Source organism: Megalops cyprinoides, chromosome 13 (genome assembly GCF_013368585.1).
Source record: "Megalops cyprinoides isolate fMegCyp1 chromosome 13, fMegCyp1.pri, whole genome shotgun sequence".
Lineage (NCBI taxonomy): Eukaryota > Metazoa > Chordata > Actinopteri > Elopiformes > Megalopidae > Megalops > Megalops cyprinoides.
Genome location: NC_050595.1, coordinates 9,935,376 through 9,960,603, shown reverse-complemented (window position 1 = coordinate 9,960,603; position 25,228 = coordinate 9,935,376). Strand labels below are relative to the sequence as shown.

At 42.5% G+C, this 25,228-nt stretch overlaps 1 protein-coding gene across 1 annotated transcript in view; it reads right to left on the bottom strand.

Moving 5' to 3' along the window:
* Positions 1–21,691, bottom strand: part of zc3h18 (zinc finger CCCH-type containing 18) — a 35,818-nt gene extending 14,127 nt beyond the window's left edge. Inside the window, exons 1-8 of the mRNA XM_036544442.1 lie at positions 21,617–21,691; positions 19,470–20,299; positions 16,185–16,269; positions 15,320–15,468; positions 13,206–13,301; positions 12,440–12,597; positions 11,222–11,339; positions 10,719–10,990 (exon numbers count right to left, since the gene is read on the bottom strand). Coding sequence (XP_036400335.1) covers positions 10,719–10,990; positions 11,222–11,339; positions 12,440–12,597; positions 13,206–13,301; positions 15,320–15,468; positions 16,185–16,269; positions 19,470–20,299; positions 21,617–21,629 — 1,721 coding nt within the window. The 5' untranslated portion in view covers positions 21,630–21,691. The remainder of the gene's footprint in view (positions 1–10,718; positions 10,991–11,221; positions 11,340–12,439; positions 12,598–13,205; positions 13,302–15,319; positions 15,469–16,184; positions 16,270–19,469; positions 20,300–21,616) is intronic.
* Between the last annotated feature and the right edge of the window lie 3,537 nt (positions 21,692–25,228).

The following is a 25,228-nucleotide window of genomic DNA, read 5'->3' as shown; positions in this document are numbered from 1 at the left end:
AATGAAATACAGTTAGCATCTAACCAGAAGTGCAAAAAGCATATATAAATAGCAAGCATAAATAAACAGCAATGGTGTGTAAAACTGGTATGTACAAAGTGCAATGTACAATGTACTCTATGTACTCAGTCAGCTCACTGAGCCAATAGCCGAAAAGCTTTTACACCTGTTACAGTGAAGGTGACATAATTCCCAGCCTCTTGCTTGGCACAACAATGTGTACGCATGAATTATTGTCTAGGGAGGCAATATCTAGTTTTATTTTGGCAGCGCTCCAGGCATAATCCCAGACTCTGACTCCTCCCCCGCTATAGAGCAAGGTATAAATCCTCTCTGTGTTATTTTAGACTCACAGTCTCACAGCAGACTGACTCCGCTGCTAACATTGCTTTCAAATGCATCAGCCTTGCATCATCCCGGCCTACGCCTCTACCTGTGGGTGCAAACCTCCAAGCCCTGTCAGGGTTCCTTCACAGGATACATGCCACACTGAATGGAAATGTGGACAAACTGAAAGAAATGATCTACCTGAATTAAGGATGTGAATGAATACACATTCAAGACATATGCAGGGGGCGAATCTGACCAGTTTGGCCCTCTTTAATTTGCTCTAACAGATCTGATATCATGATCCCTGACTGGAAGAGAGAAGAGGTTTTGATGTTTTAGAGCTAAAAGTCCATACTGTCAAGCCAAAGAATTGCAATTGCAAACAAAGTACTTTAAAAGGACTTCCTGGAGGTCAAAAGCTGTTATGACCATTGTGCATCACAGCCGCACATATAAAAACGAGAAGGTGGTTTGATTTTGCAGCTTTAAAACTGTCCCATCGAATGCTGTTGTCAATGAGCAAAAAATGCCTAGACAGTAATATTTAACCACGGATGGCATATTAAAGAATTGGAATTTGTCAAGTTCTCACAGCTAATGTAGCTCCGAGCTACCAGGTGGTTAAAGTGCAAAAACCAACCACAAATACATTAGTGTGTATGTGCTGGAACCTTCCCTTGCACATACGTTAGGTAGAAAACGTTGCTCTTCCTACTGTTGTTGCCCTGAGGTCCTCTATCCCCTGAGCTACACGCAGTACAATAAGCACCGCCTGCCCGCGGACGGCACAAACTGGTCATCATCCCTGTTGACATCAAACATCCATGTGGCCCTTTGCAGTTCTGTGGACGATCTGAAGCGTACTCAGGGTTGGCATGTTCATGTACCACCTCACCCAATTACACAGCTGGATTCTCAGTGAGGTAATGCTAGCGGAGTGCCTTGCTTACAGTGTGCAACAGCCATGCCTTACCCAGGTTTCAAGCCTACAACTTTCTGGTTCCAGAAAGTTCCTCAGTTCCTTAAAAAAAAAAAAGGAGCAGTGCACCGCCCTCACTCAGTGAGTGGTGGGGAAAAAAATGAAAAAAGGAAGCTGGTTTATTCATTCTTGCACTGGTCCTATTCAGTTACAACAGCTGTTCCTGATTTCATATGATATGTGTATCAAACAGATATAAAATGCACAGCAAAGTGCTACACGATACACTCCATTAATATTTGTGTGATGCTGGACAACAACAATGTGATATACTGCTTTTGGGTATTTTTCCTCCTGCTCACTTTCAAAGTCCATGATAATTGGAATTTTGCCACCTTTAAACAAATATGGAGTGAGGGATACAGTTAGATGGAAAGTTAATTAAGAAAGAATTTGCTCACCAAATGAAAGTTGAGCTTAATGTGATGGACATACTTCCTTCTACATTGGCAGTAATAAGATTGTGTCAAGCACGGTATTATGATTAAAGCTGGTGAGTGTGAAGAATTTCTTCACTATCATCAAAGCAATGGGCACTTTTGTACAATGCACTCAATCTATTACTTATCTGTATGTAAAGCCTTGATTAGAATGGCTCTACAATGCAAGGTTATTACTGAAACTGGTTTATTTGCATTTCGTGTTGCCATAAGTTTCAAGTGTAAGAGTGACGTCAAAGTGGGGAGGGATGGGGAAACTGGTGAGTCACAATGGTGATGCAATTCCGGCTTCCAGCTCCTTCCACAATATGCACAAACATTGTAAAATGCCTCATCTCCATATCTCCTCTCAGGAGACACCACTGGCAACAGCCCTGGTGGGAGGCAACTGCCAAGCTCCTCCCCCTGCAGATCAGGACTGGGTACAAATGAGCTGTTTTATTTTTGACTCTCAGTCATGCAGCGGACAAACGTGTCAGTTTTTTTTCCCAGATCAGTGCTTCACAGTTTCAATACTGATTCACTGACCTTTATAATATGACTGGCATAACCAGCCATCTGTTGCACATAACAGGCTAATATTAGCAGCTGCCCGCGAGGTATCGATAGTAGAAATAAACTGACCACATTTGCCCGATTTTGTTTGGTGTGTGGCATGTGTTAATGGTGTGATTCTAAAAGTGTTTTCCAGTGTGTGGGAGATCTCGCAGGCTTCCCTTTGTGTTAGCAATGGGTGTTTCCCATATGGGTCACCTGATCTGTCACGATAACTCTGGAGGGGGAGGGGTGTGTGTGTGTGTGTGTGTGTGTGTGTGTGTGTGTGTGTGTGTGTGTGAGAGAGAGGAGTGGAGGGGGTGTGGGGATGGTGGTGTCACAGCACACACTTTGCATCATCCTTGAATACATTCCAGTGCTCTGGTACTTCCCCTCAGCCGCCTCATCTGTAAACCCTAATGAGAAAGTACCACTACAGAGACTTCCCTGTGTTCACCCTTCATAAACAATAACAAAACCAAAATTCCAGTTTCATCATCATGTGACAGGTGTGTGTGCATGCGTATGTGTGGGAGGGCAGCACACAGCACAGATCTACATCACATGCTGACTGCAGCCTTTTCACTGCCGCTACCTGCTGGACAACACACCAACTAAGTTGCTAAATTAGACACGCACATACTATGCAGTTGAGCATGCACATTACAGGCACATGTGAAAACACACTCAACCACCCACGCAAACAGGTGCGCGTGCACAAACATACGTTTCTTTAAAGACAGACACACACACACACACACACACGACCAGCTCCTCTATGCACTTCAATTCAACTGCCAGGAAGCGTGCTGATGCCAAGCCTACTTCCTGGGTTTCTAGGTGCGGAAATGAAGTTTAAATAACTGCAGCTCAGTGACAGCCAACAGTGTGCTTACAGTTTGACACACTCCTACACACAAAGCTCCAACTGAATTCACTTGTGTGGCCGACGCCTTTTAACGCCACTCCCTCTCCTACTGTAGGCCCGAAACCATTTAAAACTATTTAAAACAGAGCCTGGCACGAGTCCCGGCTGATCACAGCAAGTTGCCCTGGTCAGGCACCGCTGGTACCATCCGGAAGAAGGAACTGCAGAAGGAAATTTAAATCCTGCCCCAAGCCTGGGAATTTTCTGTTATTCAGGAACTGGCCATGCAAGTCAATTCAGCGTAGCAGTCACTAATTTGCGCCTACAGTCGTTGACTGGCTGCTGAAGGCATTGGCCCCTCAGGAACCGGTTCATTACTGAAAGCATCACACACGTCCCATGTCACTGGCTGATTACTGAAGGTGTGGCATGTCTATCTGTGCGGTAACTGGCTGGGAGCTGGATACATTACACTACCTATACTCATTTGCAGGTTATTGAAGACACAGCATACAACACACATTCAGCGGAGTCGCTGACCAGTACTTGCAAGAAATTCAGTTTACACTGCTTAGCAACGTGAAACATCAAACAACATGCAACAACATGATTCAACAGCAATCCTGTTAATTGTAAGCCAATGCGTTTAGTATCAGGCAACACTCACGTATTAACTTCCTTGCTCACTCACTGAACAAAGATATCGTCACTCTTATTAGATAAACACTCAGGTAACAAAACCCCTGGTGACTTAATGATGACATAATGTATCAAAGACAACCAAAAGCAAAAATTAGTTATTCCGAAGTGTAGCCCTCCCTCTCCCAAGCAAGGGTGGCAGAACGTGGAAACTGTGCCAACTACATTTACATTTAATTCATTTGGCAGGTGCTATTATCCAGAGTGATTTGAAACAAGTGCATTCGATAGAATGAAGCAAACAGCCACAGAGATTGAGTGGCTGAATCATTAGTGCCATCCTTGAAATAAAGCACCATTGTGGAAAGCTTTGCCACAGAGGGAATCAGTGCTGTCATAGGGCATACAAATGTAAACTATTACAGCTCATTTCCAGTCACCAAGATTGTATATCCTCCAGTTTCTATCTGCAGGTGTTAACCACACAGCTCTCAGGCCTCTCAGAGCTTCAAGTGCCACCAGGTTTTCATCTTCTGTGCTTAAACCACCATTACAACCATTTTATAGTAAGCTGTACAACTACAACTATTAGTCTTTAACACAGTGTTAGGAAGGGGAGATTTAAGAAGCAGGCAAGAGATGAACTGATAGAGCTGAAGATGAAATAACAACGAATTGATGAACTGAAAATACTAAAGAAAGGGTCAGGAAAGGAAATTTAGGGCCAAATGAAATCTGTAATTATTTTGAATTTTATTTTAGATTTTGAATTCTGTTTTCTCAGTTTTCTACTTTCATTGTAAAACTATCCAGAATTTATTTTTTTTTCTAAAGAATGGTCAAGGCAGGAGGTGCTCGTTCTGCCAAACATCGGCGTTTCACCTACATCGCTCCCCAGTGGTGGAACGAACTCCCGGTCTCGCTACGGACAGCTTCTTCACCCCAGTCCTTCAGACGGGGCCTGAAGACGCACCTCTTCAGACTCTACCTGGACTGACCCAGCACACAATTGCTGCCCCCCCGCCCATCAGTGCTGTCGTAAATTGCTGTGCTTTTTAAATTGTGCTTTTAAATTGTCTCTTGTTGCCGCCTTTACCCTGACGCTCATTGCGCCGTTTGAAGTTGTCGAAGTCCGTCGTTTGAAAGTGTATCGTATTAGTTGCCCTATAGGCTGTAATTGTACAAATCTAATAGTACTGTGTCCTCAAACAGATGCTGCTCTCAGCTGAGAACAGTCTCATTGTGGAACTGTACACATCCTGTCCCCGTACTGTCGCTATACTTGCTGTATGCACTTTTGTAAGTCGCTTTGGATAAAAGCGTCTGCTAAATAAATAAATGTAAATGTAAAATAAATGTAAATGTAAAGAATAGAAAGAACATACAGCATTTTTACTTAGACTGTTACTTTTTCATTAAAGTGCCTGAAGTTAGAAAAGAACAATATTAACAATGAAACGAAATTTTGAACAAAAATGAAATAACATTGTTGTGTATTATAATGAACTGCAGTATTAAAAATGTAACTTTAAATGATCATAAACAAAACATGGACACTACTCTGCCCTGAAACTTGCCAACAGAGTGGCATTTCTGAGTTTCTTCACTGGTTCCTTTGGAGATTCTTTACACATGACTTAAGTTACTAATGCGGGGCAGAGATGGCTTTGTCAGGGCATTCGCAATTTGCAACATGTTAATGTCATTTCCCAGATGGAATTTCACGGTGATTCTTCAATTTATCAAATTCCGTGATAAACCCCAGATTCCCTTAAGTCCTAGTTTTTTCCCGCATCATGGAATTAAACTGGCCATTGAAACTGAGCACCTCAAAAATAAGTTTTGCCAAGACAAGATTCACGTCGACAGTGTTAAAGGGGACAATGAGTGGCATGGTGGCCTTTGAGGAAATTCTCTTGGTTGGAAAAAAAGATAGAAATCCTTCAAGTCCATTTAAACAACAGCATGGACACACACAATGCTCTCTTGCTGGTGAACCCACACAGACAGGTTCATCACTGTTAGCTTACTACACAAAGACACTAGACTATACTGGTCCTAAAATTGGCATAGGCAAAAAGTCAACGGCTGAATGTGAGACGATGGCATTGTCATCTCACATAATTGACAAGAAACAGAGACGGTTTTGGAGTTATCAAATGCAGGGGAGCACTGGGATGACCCAGAGGAAAAAGTGAAGGCCCTGCCTTGGAGTATGCAAGCCAGTATCAGTGACAGCTGCAGATGGGGTGCCAAGAAGGGACCACAACAAACTCGATATAACAGTGTGCCATTTCTGCATCCTTTTAGGGAATTGAAACAATCAACCAATGGATTTTGTTGAGATAGGATTAGAGAACACACTGTTTTGAAATGACCATGTAAATTTTTTGGGTCTATAATGAGCTTCCCTAAAGACAACCATCTTGAACTGACTGTTAAATTCCACTTTTGATTTGACAGTGACATAAGTCAGACTAAGAGGAGATGTTTGACTCAACTGTTTAATTACTTTCGCGGTCGGTAACCAACCAATGTTGCTATTATTATTAAGCTCTGTCAGGACAGCAGTTTGAATAAGGGTGCATGAGCTGGGGGATACTGTTGAGGAAACACGTAGCCCTTCCTTGGGTGGGCCGAGTTGCTTTCTTTTAATTGCACTTGTTCCTGGCTTTGTTCCATTTCTTTTTTATTTCACTTTGTCAACATCGTGATGAGCTTTTCCATATTATCTGACTAGATTTGTTTTGTGAAAAGGAAGTTGGCTGAAACAAAGCTTGCTGGGGCTGTGAAGCTGATTAACTCACACCATGTGATAATGTAGGTCACATGGTTGATGGGGTTTGTGCATGCCCTTGTATGTGTGTGAAAGAGGCAACAGGTTTGTAAGCACACAAATGTGCAGTTTATTAAGGACCCTTTTAGTATTTTTGTAAATACCAAATACATTTGTACAAATATTGGCATGGATATAAGTATAATAATGTGTAAAAAGGAAGGACAAAACAATTTAAAACTATTTAATGTCCCTTTAAATTAAGCTGCTAGTGCTGGTTTCGTCGTCGTTTTTTTCTTTTCTCTCTCCTACTTTCTCTTTCTTGAAGCAGCCCGTTTATGGACAGGTATTACATATTAGCACAAGCTATAAATACTATTAAACGTATGTGACGTTTATCAATATATCAGCGTACAAATGTATCTGTCTCAGTCGAATAAACCAGAGACAGACTTTAACAAAATCACCTTTCTGGTCTGTACAACCGTAACTACAAACTACCTGAATTAATATAATAATTTGAGATCAAATGACCAATTAAAATAGGACTTCATATCAACCAGCGGTCTCTTGTAGAGTTTTGTTATTTAGGCTGCTCGTTAAAAAAAAATATATATATCACAGTATATTATATATTACAATATATTACAAGTGGACAAAGGACGAGGGGGGACGAAACATGCATTGCTCTGGCCAACACTTGTCTATATGCTGGTCTTGTTTATTTTATTACTAATTTTCATGGAAGAGGTTAGAAAACAAATGGAATGCTAACAAGTGCTACCCTGGCACATGGAGGTGATATATCTATGTCAGATTGTTTTGCCTTGCGAGATCAGGTTTTACACTATTGTGAAATTATTGGGGATGTTTAAGATGATGAAACATGCCCTCATTACAAGAAAAACTATGCATTGGGGAGACAGATGGAGAGAATATAAATTCCACAACAAATAGGAAGAAAATAATACAGAAACTTAAGGGACACTATTCCAGCAAAGGACACACCTACTTAAAAAGGAACAAGAGATAATCACTTGAGCAGAAGCTAATTTTTCATCTTACAAATCAGTGGGGAAGGTCCACACACAATCTCAAAGAGGTTTTAAATAGGTATTAGGTAAAGAAGCACAGGCTGCACCATAGATCCCTCTATCATTACTGCAACTCAGAACAAAGTCAACGATAGAGCTGGATATGTCTCACACAGGCCTATATCCCAACTGGATGTAGATACAAAACCTCATGACCAATACGGGATGCAAAAAACCCCTGATACTACTGAAATAGGTCCAATACTGAAAAAAGTCCAAAGAAATGGGTGGAGTAGCCATTCCAAATGTGTTAAATTATTACTGTGCAACCGAGATAAGACCTATTTTGACATGAATGAGTGAAGAAAATCAACAGCTAAATAAAGATGGAAGTTACCCAAAAAGCAAAGGCATTATTTCCTTTTACTGAGAATAAAAATACTGATTCTAAGAATATAAAACAACTGTTGTAGTAGCAATACATTTGGGAAAGACTTGTAAAAGTGAAAACATGAGAGATGAATCTATAGTTTTTAGGGAAATTACCAAGGCTCCGACTTCAAACTATAACAAGTGGTGTTTGCACAGAGAGCGCAGCAAAGAAAGGATTAATTATATCAACAGTTCCGAGTTCTAGAGACCCTCTGTGTATACTGGTTTTTATTCTATCTGTGCTCTCAATTTATTAAATTTACATGGCCTGTTAAATCAGTACTCATCTCTACTTGACTTTCGTCTGTTGTCAGTTCTCTGCTATTGGTTGTTGGAAATTTGCATGCCAGATAATTCCTATTTCCGCTCATTTGAGTCCCTTAAACGAATCAGTATTATGAACAAGTAATCTTAATCACTCTGTTCAATGTGACCTATAACAAGAAACTGACTACTGAAACTGAATACTTATAATTTGTACAGCTGTACCAGATTTGTTCAAAGGGCAAATATTCACAAAAATGTAAAACTAAACAGAAATATAAATGAATATACGTATATATGTACATGTGTATTTATGTATTTATATGTATTTATGTATTAAAACTAGCACACACAGCGGGTCCCAGGACCTGGACTGGGAATCACAGAATTGGATTTTATCAAATGTGCAATGAAGAGGGTTGAATTCCTTTGACGATATATCCAAAAGTTATGGTTTTCCAAACTTACAAAATTGCAAGCCTACATGTAACATGTAACCTAATAAAAAGTTAAATCAGGAGTAAAATACTGCAGGGTCTCCCCCTCCTTTTGTTTCGCCTGATTAAATCTGACGGTAAATTTAATGTAAACAATATTGTGGGAAATATTATTAGGGACATAAAATTCTTTATTGTGACCACTGAGAGGAAAACACCAGGACAAAAAAACAGACAGGAGGAAGTACTAAGAATCTGCATTCCAAAAAAAGAAAAATAATTTCATTAATGTATTTATGGCAACCAATTCCTCACACTGGTAAGAATATGTCTGGAAAATCTAGATGCATTACTTCATGACACCTGTATCACAATCAAAATGCAGTGCATGATGGGAATGATGGAAATGATGCTTAAATGCTGGATAAATTGTGAGGAGGTAACACCTAACTCACATATTCAAGTTGTAAGAAGATTCTGGAAAGAATTTTTTTGAAATGTCATAAATAATATTTGAAATTGCTACAAGTGTCTTATTAAACTAGGTACTACTTCATTGGTGGTTTCATGTAAATGTTACAAATTTTGACTTTCGGTCTCTCTTCTTTATGTCGCTAAGTAGAGTTCAGCCAATTATGGATCCATTTTATGAAAGCAATATGGCACTCAAACCACTGGCACATCATGAAAATTGACATGGCTATGGGTGTGATACCTAAAGAAATGAAAGAAAAAAGAAACCTTGTTCAATAGTATTATATTTCTGCTTTCTTCTCACCATTATTTCTCAGGGGAATATAGTTTTGTGATAGCTCACAAAACAAAATTATCGTATTATACGCATTGTATCGTGACAAGAAGGCACTGTCTAATGCCTATTGAAAAGCTATTGTTTTTAAAAGCAGAACATGTTTTTTGGATACTTCCACCTGACCTTATTACAGAGAATGACATTTCTACACAGAACACTGAACAGTATAAAACCTCTGGAACCAAATTTTAGCAATTGGAAAGAAAGGGTAAATGAAATTATGTAAAGGAGGAAATAACTCATAGAATAATAAACCAAGGAAAACTGTTTAAAAACAAATGGGTTAAACTTAATAATGTTGATCGTGCCTATGATGATAATCGTGGCATTCTCACTGCAAGATGACAATGACAAATGTACAACAATCTAGCTGAGATTTCACCTAGTTTCCCACTTCACTTACTCACAAGGGAATGAAGTATCTCTCTTGCCACTCTTGACGATAACGCAGTAACCCTCTACTGTTGCACTTTATTGTTTCAAAACCCTTCTGAAAAACTCCCTTTCAAGAGTACCTTGCTAGCTAACTGGCAAACATTATTTTCCAAATCAAAGAAACAAAGTCAGTCCATGCCTCGTGAAGGGGATTTTTGCAGCCGTTTGTCTTGGAGCTAATTAGTTAGCTAGCTGGTTACCCATCACATCCCGCTATGACAAGAAACATTAAGTCTGAAGAGTGAAACCTGAAAACTGAATTAATAAAAAATAAAATAAAAAAATCAATGTGGCAAGTTAAATAAAGGTCCCCATACTTCCACATTTCTGCATTTGTTCATCTGCTTCTGCTTTGAGAAGTTGCTAGGCAACAAGAAAAGTACAACCGGCAACTAAAGAACAGCTCTGTCAGGGGCTTATGGGAAGATGTAGTGATGCCATGCTTGACATTATTAAGTGCATTGCTCCACAAGCAAGTAATCAAAGGTGGAAGGAAAAAGTCAGCAAAGGAAGTTTTAATTTATAGGTCCCATCACGCCTTTTGACAGGCCAGTGGGAGACAGAAGTGATAACCTGCATGCTAAACATTTTTGCTTTCACACCAACGCCTGCCTGCTCGGGCCTGAAATATTGCTGCATATGAAATGGGGCATTTTTTCCACCTGGGGACGGAAAATAAATAACTCAAATGGGGGGAGGAGTTAATAACTCAGGTGACGGGGTGGAGTTTCTAACTCACCTGGGGGGTGGGGCGGCGGGGGACCTGGGCTTGGGTTTGTCCTTCTCCTCCTTCTTCTCGCGGGGCTCCCGTGGGGGGCGCTCCCGGGGCCTTTCCTTCTCCTCCCTCTTCATGCGGTCCCTCTCCCACTCCTCCTTCCGCCTCTGCCGCTCCCTCTCGCGCTCCCTCTCCCTCTCCCTCTCTCGCTCGCGCTGACGCCGCTCCCTCTCCCTCTGCTCCCTCTCCCGCTCCCGGTCGCGCTCCCTCTGCCTGTCACGCTCCCGCTCGCGCTCCTGAAACACACACACACGCACGCACGCGCACATCACGCGCAGACATCCCCAGACACACACGCTCTCCAAGTCACATTCAAGGCCCGGCAGACTGCAGAACAGATTCACAATCTTTTAAATCCACTGGTTTTTTTAAAAAACCTGTTTCTTTCCATAAATCTGAATAATTTGAATGAATGAAATGACTGAATGCCATTCACCATGTGTATGTGTGTGTATGTGTGCACTCACGTTGTAGTGATAGGGCAGCGGGGTCTCTGTGTACTGCACTCTGAAGTTCTCATACTGTCCTCCTCTCCAGAAGGCCTCCATCTCATAGTCGTAGTAGGAGTCTGTGTAGGGGTCATTACTGCAAGAAAAAGGATAACAGCATGAACATAAACACATATACATAAACACACATGACTGTAACAATGTAATTAAAATGAACTGCATTATCTGGAGGAGACAAAACTGTGGTTTGAGCACCCAGATTTGAGCACACCATGCATTTTAAATACAACGTATGTTCCAGATGCTTTAAAACTGGGGTGGGGGTGGGGGGGCGGTGAAGAGTGTTTTTCAACCTTTGCATGATCGCATTCCGAAGAGGACGGAGGTGTTCAGCTGAACACAGATCACAGGATGTTGTCTCACATCCCAGATAAATTATTCCAGCTGTACTGTCATTGGAACAAGTAGTGAACTTTGTCACGAAGTTCACATATATACACTTTGTCATGATTATGTTCCCACAGCCAGCTGTGAAGTAAAACTCTTCTGTTCAGTTTGGTGTTTACTAATGGGACACGTGGAAGAGAACATACATCCCTAAAACACACACACGCACACACACACGCACACACGCGCGCACACACACACACGGTGCATAAGGAAGACACACACACATGTACATGTAGATGAGAGACAGAAAGGAAGGACATCACACATCTGAATGCAGATTTTTTTTTTTACTTCTATTTTTGTCTTCCCTATGCCTAGATTTACCACACCTTTACACAAATGATTGCAAATGTAAAAAAAAAGGCACTGAAACCCCCTAAACGTCCAAATTCAAATTACCCGAGTGAGTTGAGAACTGAATGGCCTCAACCGTGTTACTCACTGTGCCGACTATGGCTGCGCTCAAAAAAGGGCCCATAATGGGGTAATTATCGATACTGGGGCTGATTATTTAATCCCTATATAGACACCAGGACTGGGGTACATTAATTGCCCTGTATTGGTGCAGTCCTGGGATAGATGAATTGCCCTGTATGGGGACAAGGCTGTGATTGATTAGTTGCCCTGTATGGGGACAAGACTGTGATTGATTAGTTGCCCTGAGTGGGTGTAAGTCTGGGTATATTAATTGCCCTCAATGGGGACAAGACTGGGTAGATTAGTTGCCCTGTATGGAGGTGAAGCCGGGACACATCAGTTGCCCTGTACAGGGGCCGCTGCACTCACCCCGGGTCTCTGATCTCTCGAGTGATGCGGTAGTTACGTTCCCTGAAGAAGTCGTTCTCCTTGTCAAACTCACGCTCGTCCTCTCCGATGGTCACGTTGAACCGTTTCTCCTCAAAGTCGGGTTCTTGCTCTTTGCGTATGGTGGCTTTCTTCAGCACCTGTGAGCGGGGGGGAGGGTGGGAGGTTTCAGTCATCATCCATAAGGAGGTCTCCAAAGGGTGGCACCGCCACCAAACAGCCACATCACAGACATACCCACACTAACACCAGACCTTAAACACTACCAAATCCACTGGCTCCACTTCAGCACACACGTACACTGCACAACAGTGATGTATTCTTTATGAAATTGCATTCCATTTCATTCATGACCTTGATACAGGGCCAAATCTCTACCAAAATCTGTCTGATAGGGGAGTCATTCTCTTTTCAAAGGTCACGCATTCCAAAATGTAAATAGCGAAAAAACCCAAGAGGGCAAAATGAAGACCATTTGACCTTTTAAACAAAACAGCTGCTATGACACTTCAGCAGGAAGTGTTTCACTGAAATAAACCTGTGAACAGGAACACATTCACCCCATCCACATTCTACAAAGGACAGGGACTTGTGGCACAAAGGTAAAGCCACACATGTAGGTGAAGGTGTAAATACACAGGCACAGGTACAGCTGATGGGTATGAATTCACGGATATAAATGATGGCTGCAAACACACAGGGATATTTGGGATCTAAACAGGGGGTGTTTGCAGAGGGACAGCTATACCTCTTTGGCATGTCGGAGACCCCTCTCCCAGGCGCTCTCCACTGGGGGCTCCACTGGTGGGGGCGGTGGGGGCAGCTCCTCCACAGCTGGTCCCCCCTGTGGGAGAAAACAAACCGCTGCAACACACACGAGCACACAGGCAGAAACACGCTAACGAGTAGCACCCAAAAGGTACAGCTGCGTGTGTGTCTGTGTCTGTGTCTGTAAAGCCCTGCAACTCTGACCCGAACCTGACGGGACTCCACAAAACACGCTGAGGTTGGGGCGGTTCAGGCCTACGGCTGTGTTATAGCAATCGGATTCAAGTCAGGCTCAACGTTTGTCTTTGAGTCACTTTACATCCTTTACATCCGGTGGGATTTATTTTTTGTACGGGCCTTTATTCACCGAGTGCACTTTTTCATTTACTGAGTTTTGGATAATATCATAATAGATAATATTGATATATGTAACCTGCTAAACATGATTTTGAGTTCATTTTTAACAGTAACCAGTCTGATAATAACCAGCATGTTCACAATTTTTTGTCAACTATACAAGGCATATGGTTTGTCAGCTTATATTTTTTATTTTGAATATTACGCCAAGCATCTATGTTTTGGTATCTGCTTGCTTATAGTGTCAGAGGATCTAATTTAATTAACTGATTATAAATAGAACTAGGGAGGTGGAGTTACAGATTGTACAATGCGTTCATTTCAACCCTAAATACTTTATTCTCTATCTTTCTTGGGCATATTCTGTTAACCACCCTAACACTGTGACTGTGCTGTTGAAAGAATATGGGGCACAGTTAACTGGGAAGTTATCACTGTACTTGCACACAGAACAGCTTCCTGAATTATCACTCTTGGCATCATATGCAACAGTTTCAGCCACGCAAACATTAGATTTACGTTTATTAATTTAGTTCTCATCCGGAGCAACTCGCAAGAAGTGTTCGTAATAGGGTTAGGCAACTAGCTGCTCAGATACTGAATAATTAGCGCCATCCTTGAAATGTAGTGCCATTGTGGGAGACAATGCCACAACTGGAGTAAGAGCTGCCATAGGGCATATAAAGTACTACTCCTAATGTCCAGCCACCAGGTTTGTGTCTCCACAGGTCTTTATTGCCTCAGCATGGTTACCACTGAGCTTTGGCCTATGACCAGCCTGAAGTGCCACCAGGCTTTTATTTTTCTGCTCTGAAGTCACGACAAAGAGCTTTCACCACAATGTGACGAGTGAGAGGGGTCAGAGCTCAGAGCCCAGGTGTTGTCTGAATAAGTGGGTTTTGAGCGGGGGGCCGGAAAATGGACTGCTGTTCTGACAGTTGCGGGAAGCTCAATCCACCACCTGGGGGCAAGTGTAGAAACGGAATGTGAGTGAGAGTGACGCTGTGAGGAAGGCACCGCTTGGCAACCAGATGTAGCGGAGCAAAGTGGTCTGGCATAAGTGTGGGGTGTAATGATGGATTGTATGTATTGGGGTCCAGTTTTTGCTACTGCTTTTTAGGCAGTTTTAAATTTCATCCAAGCCATAACAGAGAGCCAGGGCAAAAGAGATGAGAGGTGTGACGTGACAGTGTTTTGGCTGGCTGTACGGTCAAGTAGCTGCGGTTTGAATCAGCCGGTGGGGTCGCACAGCACCCGACAGGTGGCCAGACAGAAGAGCATTGCAGCAGTCTGGTCTGGAGAGCATGATGGCTTGATTCAAGAGTTGGCAGTAAGACAGGTGCAGCATTTACAGCTGTTATAGAGCAGGAATCTCCAGCTCCATGACACAGCTGCTACAGTATACTGTCAGGTTAACCTGAAGGACAGGTGATGTGGTGCTGCATATCAGTCAGATATCGGTGTTGGTCCAGGAAATCCTGTTCAGTGAACCCTTAGCGATTGTACTAGAGATGTATCAGCGAGACGTCTAATAATACTTCTAACATATGTACACTCTTAAGAGTATGTGTGTGAGCAGAAGATGCAGCAGTAAGAGAGTGTGTGTTTGTGTGAATATACAGAGTGTGTGTTTTAACAGTAAGAGTGTGTGTGTGTGTGTGTGTGTGTGTGTGTGTTACAGATCGAGCCGCATGTGCGAGTGAGAGCAGTGGAGCGGGCACTGGCAGGGGTGCGTACCCATGGGTTGGAGGGCATGAGGGGGTGGGGGCCTCCAGGTGCCCCGCCATTTGGGGAGAAGGGGTCGGGCTTGCTGATGAGGGAGTAATTTCCCTTGTCGTTCACACCCGGGTGGATAAACCTGCAGTTCATTCCCCAGGTGCAGTTACCTGGGAGTTGGCACAAAAACGAGATGAGAGGGAGAAAGAGGACAGAAGCGATCTGCTAATCCCAAAAAACACACATCTACAGTTACACTAAACAAAAGCATCAAAGGAATACAATGCAATACAACTAAAGCACTGGTACACTTGAAAAAATAAGTGTTCGTCATGTTTGTAAGACGCTGATGACTAAGTTCACTGTTTTCTCAGAAAAAGTATACGATATTAACTAGAATTCCAAAGCTTGAGAAATGGGTTCCAAATTTTAATGACTCGACAGATATCAGCACTGAACGTGAAAGGTTATTTAAGGTTCAAGAGGCATTTCCCGCCACAACTAGAACTGCAATATGCAGTGAAATGGTGTCCCCTGCTGTCTGAAAAAAATAATACAATAATATTAACAGACTTTGTGAATAGAAGGTTTCAAGCACAAACTACCTTCTATGCACAAGTGCAACCGAGCGGTGTTTAAACTTAGTGTGATACAGCTGCGGGTTTTGCAGGTGAGCGTGGTACAGCTGAGGGTTTTGCAGGTGAGCGTGGTACAGCTGTGGGTTTTGCAGGTGAGCGTGGTACAGCTGTGGGTTTTGCAGGTGAGCGTGGTACAGCTGTGGGTTTTGCAGGTGAGCGTGGTACAGCTGTGGGTTTTTCAGGTGAGCGTGGGACAGCTGAGGGTTTTGCAGGTGTGCGGTGCAGACAGGTGTATTAGGAGGCCCTACCTTTCATGAAGAACCTGCAGATGGGACGGGGACGAATCTTCCTGTCCATGGGATCCTTAACCTCTCCTTCCTCCAGGTCATCATCCTGTAGGGGAACAAAGGATACTAGATTACATCACCTTACCTTCCCCTCCTTTCACCTGCTGTTCCTCAATGGACACTGGGAGAAGATTCTACCCTAAAAGACCCAGTAGGGATAGCCTAATCCCTGCATCTAGGCTCACAGTTTCAGGTTTTGTCCGATTTCTTCAAGTAACAACAACATTGAATCCAGCGTCACATTTTTTAAAGTTCTTTTTATCTCTTGTACCCCGACGCACAGAGAGACCGATTGAGGACTTCTAAGCACATGGAGTCACATGTCACTGTGAACTGTAACAGCGTCCTTTTTGTAGTCTTCACTGAGTTGCGGCTTGAGGCTTCAAGCCAAAGGCTCATGACTGACAAGCCACAGACACCTGAATGCGTCCATGTCCTAAATGATCACACCCATACCTCTGCCAGTAATAACAGGCATTTGGTTTAAACTGACAGTAAATGAAAACCAGTGTTAACTGTGCCGTCAGTGTTAAAATGAAAACAAATCCTGTGTTCATTCTGAAAGCACCTAGTTTACTTTATGTGCATATGCAAACACATTCCACAAATCCATAAATCCTACAGGAGAGCAAAGAATATAATTTAGTAAGACACATGAATGGGGTCACCAGAGTAGCACAGTGGCTTATCGTTCGCCTTGAACACAGATGTATGGCCTGGGTTCGACCCCAGCCAATTCTTAGGAGAAGCCCAAAGCGGCAGAACTGAATAACTTTGTTCCACCTGGGATAGGGGTAGATCAGCCACGCGCCAATTGTAGGATGGGCACAGCCTCACTGATGTCATCCAAGCAACATCCAGGTGCCCAAAGAGTCACACGGCGCCTGAGACATGAACGACCCCTGCCGGCATACCCATGCCACCTACCCCTGACCGACCAACGCCAACATGCTCAGCTACTGCGGGCTCCCAGTCATCGCCATCTGATGACACAGCCGGGATAAAATCTGGGCCTTAGAGCTCAACTTGTGCTCAAAGCAAATGACTTAAACACTGAGCTGAGTGAGGGCAAATGTAAAACTTTTGCACAAACAACAAACACCAATTCAATACATTACTCTCACATGAAATGTTAACATAAGCACCAGCTGCATATCCTGATGAAAACACTGGGATAGAATTCCAGTACTAACAGAGAGGAAATACACCGCATGAAGAATTGCTCAGGCTGCTCACAAGAACCATTTTGAGCAGACAAACATACACTTTAATGGAATTAAATGTTTTCTATAAATCAACAACACTGCTTTCTTCGGTCTTTCAATAGTAACAAGTTTTACCAAAGAGATTCAATGTATGTAATCAGACACTCCATATTCCACAGTCAAAAATTCTAAGACCATCATGAACATCTTAAAGAACAGAAAGACCCTTTTAGACCACAGCAATTGTTATGGAGGCACTTAAAGGTTCATGAGAGTGGAACTATTTAATTAAGTTTAGTTAAGGACATTTAATGCAGAATGGCATGACAGCTGTGGTAGTCTGAACGTCACTATTCTAAAATACAGCGACCTTCAAATCATTCATATGAATGATATATTTTTTCTTCGCAAAGGTTTGCGTGCAAACTCTACATTCAAAAGCTTGTCTGAAACATCTAAGGACTTTCCCCAATAACGTTTTAGAAAAATACTGTCAGACATAAATTGCGATTTTATCCTTTCTTTTGAGACTCCGCTTTCAAAAATCGCCTGCTTTTAAGCATCGAGTAGTCCTGGATTGATGCGATTCTTATAGATCATGCACACCATATGCTACATACATATACAATCCTCTGTTTGCTCTTGCCAGCCCACTCTTTCAAGTTCAGTTTCAGGAGTTTATTGAAGAAGCATTTTGCGACACCATTCCGTCACCTCCATCTGGTTTTTGTAATTATCCATCTCCCTCTAGGAGGGAAACTCCAGGGACATAAAATCAAGGGACAGGACGCTGTCTGCTATGATTGGTGGACCATATGCCAGGATTTCCGATTTTGGCAGTATGCTTACTGAGAACTCCAGGGAAAAACTAATCACTTGTGGAAGAGAAAACTGACAAAATATGTACTCATTTCCTTAAATCAATAATTTCTTCATGTAAGAGACAGAAGCATGAAGGATCTATACTGACAGTATATCATCTTCAAGTCCTGATATCTCTTTAAGGGCATTACAGTGTACACAACGTATCATTATATCACTTTGTTGGCTGAGTTGTTTGGATTGAGCTGACTGAAAGACGGCTGGTGCCATTTAAAAGAGATTATTCAAATAATGTTTCACGAATGTAAACAACTTGCAGAATAAGTTTGCCAGGTGCCGAAACTAAATGATTAATCACGAAGCAAGGAAAAAAAGCCAGTACAATGCAAAAAAATTACATATTGCTGAAACTACTTAAAATGCAAAAATAATGAAAACTTGCAATTTTTTTAATAAATTGAGGCTACTGGTTATAAGCATGCAAAATGCTATACTTAATGAATCAAACTGAAATCTGTTAACTAGCCAATGTGGAGGGACCTCTCTCTCTTGCTGTCATCATACAGATGCTGTTCTTCAGTGTATCATTTCTTTTTTTTTCTTAAATATTCTGATTGTGTTCAATGATGATGTTTACGATACTTCACTTGGTCGTGGGAAAAAAAAACTGTTTAAAAGAACAGCCATAGACAGCCATGGTTGTATGTGTGAAACAGGACTAGTTCTCAGAATGCCAGAAGGTGCATATCACATCACAGGAAGGTGAGTCATATCAATTCATCAATCTTGCAAAAACAGACATCTCAGACTATCCAAGAATTTAACAACGGAGAGGACATTAGTGACAATTACAGGCTTAAAGCGTGTCAGCTGACTTGAACATACGAAGAGTGACATATTATACCCCTTTTCCACTTAAGATTCAGCACCAGTCTGACTCATTCCACCATTTTTCACTATAAAACTAGAACAAGGTGAGATCATTATATCCCCTTTTCAATGCAGCATTAGAATCAGTCTGGTTCATTTTCAAATGTAGAACCATACCCCTTTTCAGCTGTAGTTCCAGCTCTAAAGTGAAATGAGTATAAGAGATAGGCTGTGTTTTTGTGGTCTGACCACAGCAGGTGGTCAGGTAGACAATGCAAGGCTAAAAAAGTGACCTTTTCCCGCCGCAATCACAGCACACTTTTTGACAGGGATTCCCGGAGCTACTCACATCAATCTCGCCCTCATCAATCTCTCCATCATCCTCATCTTTCTTCTTGTCACGGAATGATTCCCGTCGGCCTCTCTCTGGGGGCCGGGGCTCCTCTGGTTTCTTGGGCTGGGACCCCTGAGGGGGTGAGACCGCGCTCTTCTTCCCCTTGTCCTCCTCTTCCTCATCATCCTCCTCCCCCTCGTCGCCAGGTCCCCTCCCTGCCTCCTCGTACTCAGGGGCAGGCCCGCTGGCCTCCTCCGGCACCTCCTCGTCATAGTCCAGCTCGTGCTCATCCAGCTCTCTGGAGACGGACGGCGACTCGTCCTTCAGCTCGCTCACCACCCTTCTCTGGACAACCATCTCCTCCTCCTCTTCCTCCTCTTCTTCCCCGCCTGTGACTGCTGCTAGCGCTGTCTTCGTCCCGGCATCGTCATCGTCCTCTTCCTCAGTTCCGAGGAGCAGCTTCTCCTGTTCAGGCTCGGAGTCAGGAGACTTGGGGCCCTGGCTGATCCTATCCCCAGCCTCCTCTTCCTCCAGGAACTCACTCGCTTCCCTCTCCCCCGCCTGCTCCTCCTGCTCATAGGGGTCCCCCTCGCCATTCAGCTCCCCTCTCTCCTCCTCCTCCTCCTGGTCAGAGATGTTCAGGTGTGATCCCTCCTCCTGGTCCAGATCCCCGCCATCTTCCTCGTCCTCTTCATCCAGCTCGGAGGCCCCGCCCATCTCGTCCTCTTCCTCTCCCTCCTGCTCTTCCTCATTCAGGAGCTCGCTATCCGAGTAGCCTTTCTCCTCTTCCTCAGGGGACTGCGGGGACTGGGTGGGGCTCTCAGGAGTGTCCATTATGGATGATTCTGCAGACACAGAACTGCCATTAATACCATCACTACACACTAAAACACTAACTATCAAGACACACTGAATCTGTGGCAAAATGCAAAAGGACTGAATAAGAACAATCCCAAAATTAAGACCTCCGCTTTTCAATATCCTCATTTTGCAGGGAACACCAAACGTGCAAAATCGTGGCGTTAGAAATTTCAGCCAGTGCAACAACATGCCACCATATCAAACTCTGTACGACATCAGGGCTGGCATAGTATGACCTCGCCTACAGTCGAAGATCCATAAACTGCGTTTGCAAAAAGAATTAAATAAAGCTGTAGCTATGGACTGGTAATGTTCCGGGACTTCTACAGACACTGAACAGAAGACACAGGACTGTTGTATACAACCTGCTACCGCTAATGTACACTAAAGTGAGAAAACGAAAGATGTACGCTAGCTATTTTGATTACAGTGGTCAATCTACAATCTACAAATAAAAAAATTAAACCGAAAAACACTGCCTTTGTTCTCTATGACACGTCGTAGTCTATTTTCCCCTTTTTATACGATTTCATGTGACAAGTGAAAAAAAATAAAACGAATCAACACGACTCAACATCATTAATCTATACAAACTAGCTACCCCGGGATCACGTATTTATTAGATATACTGTAGGTTGCTAACTGATTAGCTAACTTATTCAGCAAGCTCGTTAAATAAGAAGGCACATGTTCCCACTTCGTATTGTCTAGCGACTTCTGCTAATAAAACTACGTTGCAGTATTTCTTAGCTAAATTAACAACTCCACGCGCTTTGTTTGCTCAATCAGATTGTTTGTTCTGTTCAGTAGCCACTGGCTAATCGATCGGCTAACATTCAGCTAGCTAGCTGCAAACGTAACGGAAGCCGTCTTACTATGTCGGGATAGCTAGCGCTAGCAGGCCCAAACACTACGCTTGCAATCCAACACCACGCCACCGGCGCCGTAGTTGCTTTCTGAAAATGCCGTATCTCCTCACAACATGCGTCAACTAACATTTCTTTATCGTTAGCAAGATTTCAGATACAAATGCCGATTCCTTAAATTCTGATCTAGCAGGCGCCATGCTTCTATCCTCATTAGCTAACAATAATACAGAGGACCCTAAACACCAGAATGAGCGTAGCTAGTTAGCAGGTTAGCTAGCGAGCTAATACACATTTGACGAGCTACTGAACTGCTACCTTTCCAGCCTGAGCGTCTTTAGAAACAGGGCCGTGATTTTAAGAATTACCCAGTCTCTCCCCTTCTGACTTTTAGAAACTACAATAAACAATCCGATCGATGTTATTTTCTTTTACCGGAGAGAATCATAAACTCTGCATTACACAGTGAGAGCGGCCATTGCCTTTACGTCATCAACAAACGACAGAGCCAGTATCTCTGTAGGCTAGCAAAGATGCTGTACTACACAAAGATGGGTGGCTCCTTCTACACTCTGCATTGAAAGTGTGGTCCTTGGAAACGAAAATTCGATCACCTGAACTGAAGACAAAAGAATAAATAGCAACCGGATGTTGATGTTTACTGATGTTGAGAGCAGTAGCTGTAGTAGTTTCCGAATAATAAACAAGTTCAAGTAGAACATGAGATGAAAAGACGAAAAGTCAGATGAAAAGTTCATAGGATTTTTGTAGAAATAGAGATTAATTACTGTGTCTCATGTGCCATAGTTCCCGTTGTGCAAACTCACGCTTTCACACTTTACCTTTCATTTGCGGAATCTGAAGCCTCATTCTAACCTCGGGTTTAAAAGGCCTCTTGAGGTCTTGGAGCATTAAATGCAAATTGCATGCGCATGTACTTAAAACTCCAAGGGAGCCTACACGAGATACCTCATACCACTTTGAATGTGAGTTCGTGTATAATTCTACAACCAATGCCTACCGCTAGGTGGGGATAAAAAATAGACAAAACAGGGCCGATGGTCATCAGGCGCCAATTCGTCCTGCAGTAGATTGTACCATTGTCCCTCCTACGAAATCCACATATTTTGCCTTGTCATATTCCATTACTTAACGTGAACTGCTACTTCGACCTGAAAAACATTAAAGAGTAAACACGTTCGCCGATGTAATGAAGCTATATGGTTAACCAGTGACCTTACAGTTAATCACCTAAGATGTGTTATCAGGCCGGACCTAATAAAGGAGCAATGGTCTGAATTCCTCCTGTTGGGGTTAAAACCTTTAATATGACCTATTAATATTAACTATTATTTTACAACGTCTCTTCAACAAGTTTCTCACCTGCCTCTCCCTCCCTCCCTCCTTCTCTCATAGGGCACCCAGGACAGTCAAGCAACTGACGGTTTGAAAAGGACCTGGTTGTATGTGGAAAAGTCGGAGATGATGTTGACGTTACCCTAATTTGCATGTTGTTGCCCGTGTTGAAATTCAAAGACGGTTGGCTACTGCAAATTATTGCTGAACGACTAAATCGAATAAATCCACCACTAATATCAGCTGCCTAGTTTTTCCACTGGAAAAAAAGAAATATTAGTTTTGACTTTTTATTTTGAAATGCATGAGATTTGTCAGGACGGGCTGTATTATCCGTATTACATGGATTCGCTCCAATATGAAAGAAAGCGCGTTCGAACAGAAACGTTTTATTTTTGATAAATCAAAATAAAGTAGAATATCCTCGTGTGTAAGTATGTAGGCTAGGAACAATCAATGCACGCGATAACCTAACGTCTTAGGTAAGATGATTCCAGTGATTTGGACCAAAAATGCAAACACATGGAATATTGGAAAAGGTGCAATCTCCACGTGTTTCCAGCGCAAACACATACCGATACCTGTTTGCAGAAGCCTGATGTCAGCAGCGGAGAAGCGACACAGCAGAGGCGAGGGCGACAAGACACAGACGCACTAAGTAAGCTGGCGCGATCAGGCTTTTTGGATATTGCGCTTGATCTGCAGGTGTAAAACGCGCGCCTTGTGCACCAGAATTTAGCATCACCAGAAGCATGGCATAATATACTTCAGATGACTTGGAGCGCAAAGGGAAACTCAAGGAGGCGAAACAGCAAGCGGTATCATTTAATCAGCGACTGTCTGCCTTTCACCAAACCAGGATGGACATTGGGTAGGTAACATTTCTTTCTCGACTACTTTAAGTTTGTAGCCAGAGAAAATACCCAAGTCACGGGTTTGTCTGAATAATAATAAAATAAACCAGTTTTGATTAGGTATGACATTTTTGTGTTCAATTAAATGAAGAAAGTAGATACATGGAGCTATTACTAATTGTGGGATGATTACATTGTAGATGGATATGTTATAAAATAAACTGAAATCAATAATTCACAAATTTATTTATAGTGGGCTACTTGGGGGAAAAGACTGAAACTGTAAAGGACTGAGTATGCTATTGGTTACAATTTGTGGTTAATTTTGTACATACTGTGACCATCGCCTTAAACCGAGGCATAGTTATGAAATACGTGAGTTTTCATATCATCTGTTATTCAAAATGGCATGGAAACTGGAGACAGTAATAATGTTTTATTAGTCAGAGAGGGATTCCGGCTGTGGAGCAACAGGTTGTGTTAATGTATATATGTTGCTCATTTATGATAAATCTATTAATATGAATGGAACGGCACGTGCTGGTTTTGGACAAAATCAGTGTTGTTCCTAGTCTATTTAATAAACGCACGTACGCACGCGTGCACACACACACACACATCCTCTTATTCTTTATCTGCCTGTGATAAACTCAGTCAGGAAATTTAAAGTCTCAGACTGAGCGACAGCCTCATATCAAAGACTACACATGTCTCCTCATGGTGCTTCATCATCATTAACCAGGTCGTAATCAATTTCGCCATCGCGCGACAGCGAGGGGGCTCTAGCAGCAATAAATATTCTCTCGGCGAGCACGGAGTTCTCTTTGCGCTTCTAGATTCCCCCATACTAAGACACATTTTATGGAAGCTGATGTTTAAAAACATAAATGTCAATTCATACATCTCCACATACTAATGATATCTAAACGAAATTGACCTCTACACAATGTTGAACCTTAAATGCACTTAAATGACCGCAGAGCTATTCTCCTCTATATTTTAGTCCTCCTGTTAAAGCACATCACCCCAGTTATTCGCTCCCCTTTCTACCCTTCCTTGCTCTTAAATCTGAGAAAACACTGTCAAATTCACAATATACACCACCTGCTACCTTATTTCCAGAGACAGAACAGTGACATGTCACTTGAAAATGGAGCCTTATCCATCCAATCTAAGAGGAACAGAGAACATTAATGGAAATCGTTTGGGTTCATTGTGTTATGATTATCACAGTAGGGTTAACCATGTTCAGATCTTACTGTATGAATAATAATAGCTAGTCAAGTGTGGATCAAATGTGCCCATGCCTTGCCATGTAGCTATCTACTTCCTTAGTTGGAAAATGACTGTTTTTGGGGGAATAAGACAGATTACAGCAAAATCCTTTGGATGTCAGTAAAAATGACAAAAAGTATCAAAGTTAACTGTTTAGCTATAGTGCCTTTCATCCAGAGATCAGCACCAAAGTATCCTTCCCTTGAAGTACTTCAACCCTGGGATAGTTACTGAATTACTCTTCACCCTGGGTTCAATACTGAAGAACTACCCTCCCATTCCCCGCCGGCATAATCACCAAAGTGCTGTTCACCCTGGAATAATCATTAAACTACTCTTCACCCTGGGATAATGACTGAGGTAGCCTCCACTGGGTATATTCATTGAACTGCTCTTCACCTTGGAACAGTCACCAAATTACCCCTGCAAGCTGGAATAATTGCCCAGAGTCCTTTTCACCCCGAGGTATTTAGTGAAGTAGTTTTCACCCTGGGATAATCACTGAAGTTCTCTTCACCCTGGGTTAATCACTGAAATGTCTTTCACCCTGGGATTTACACTG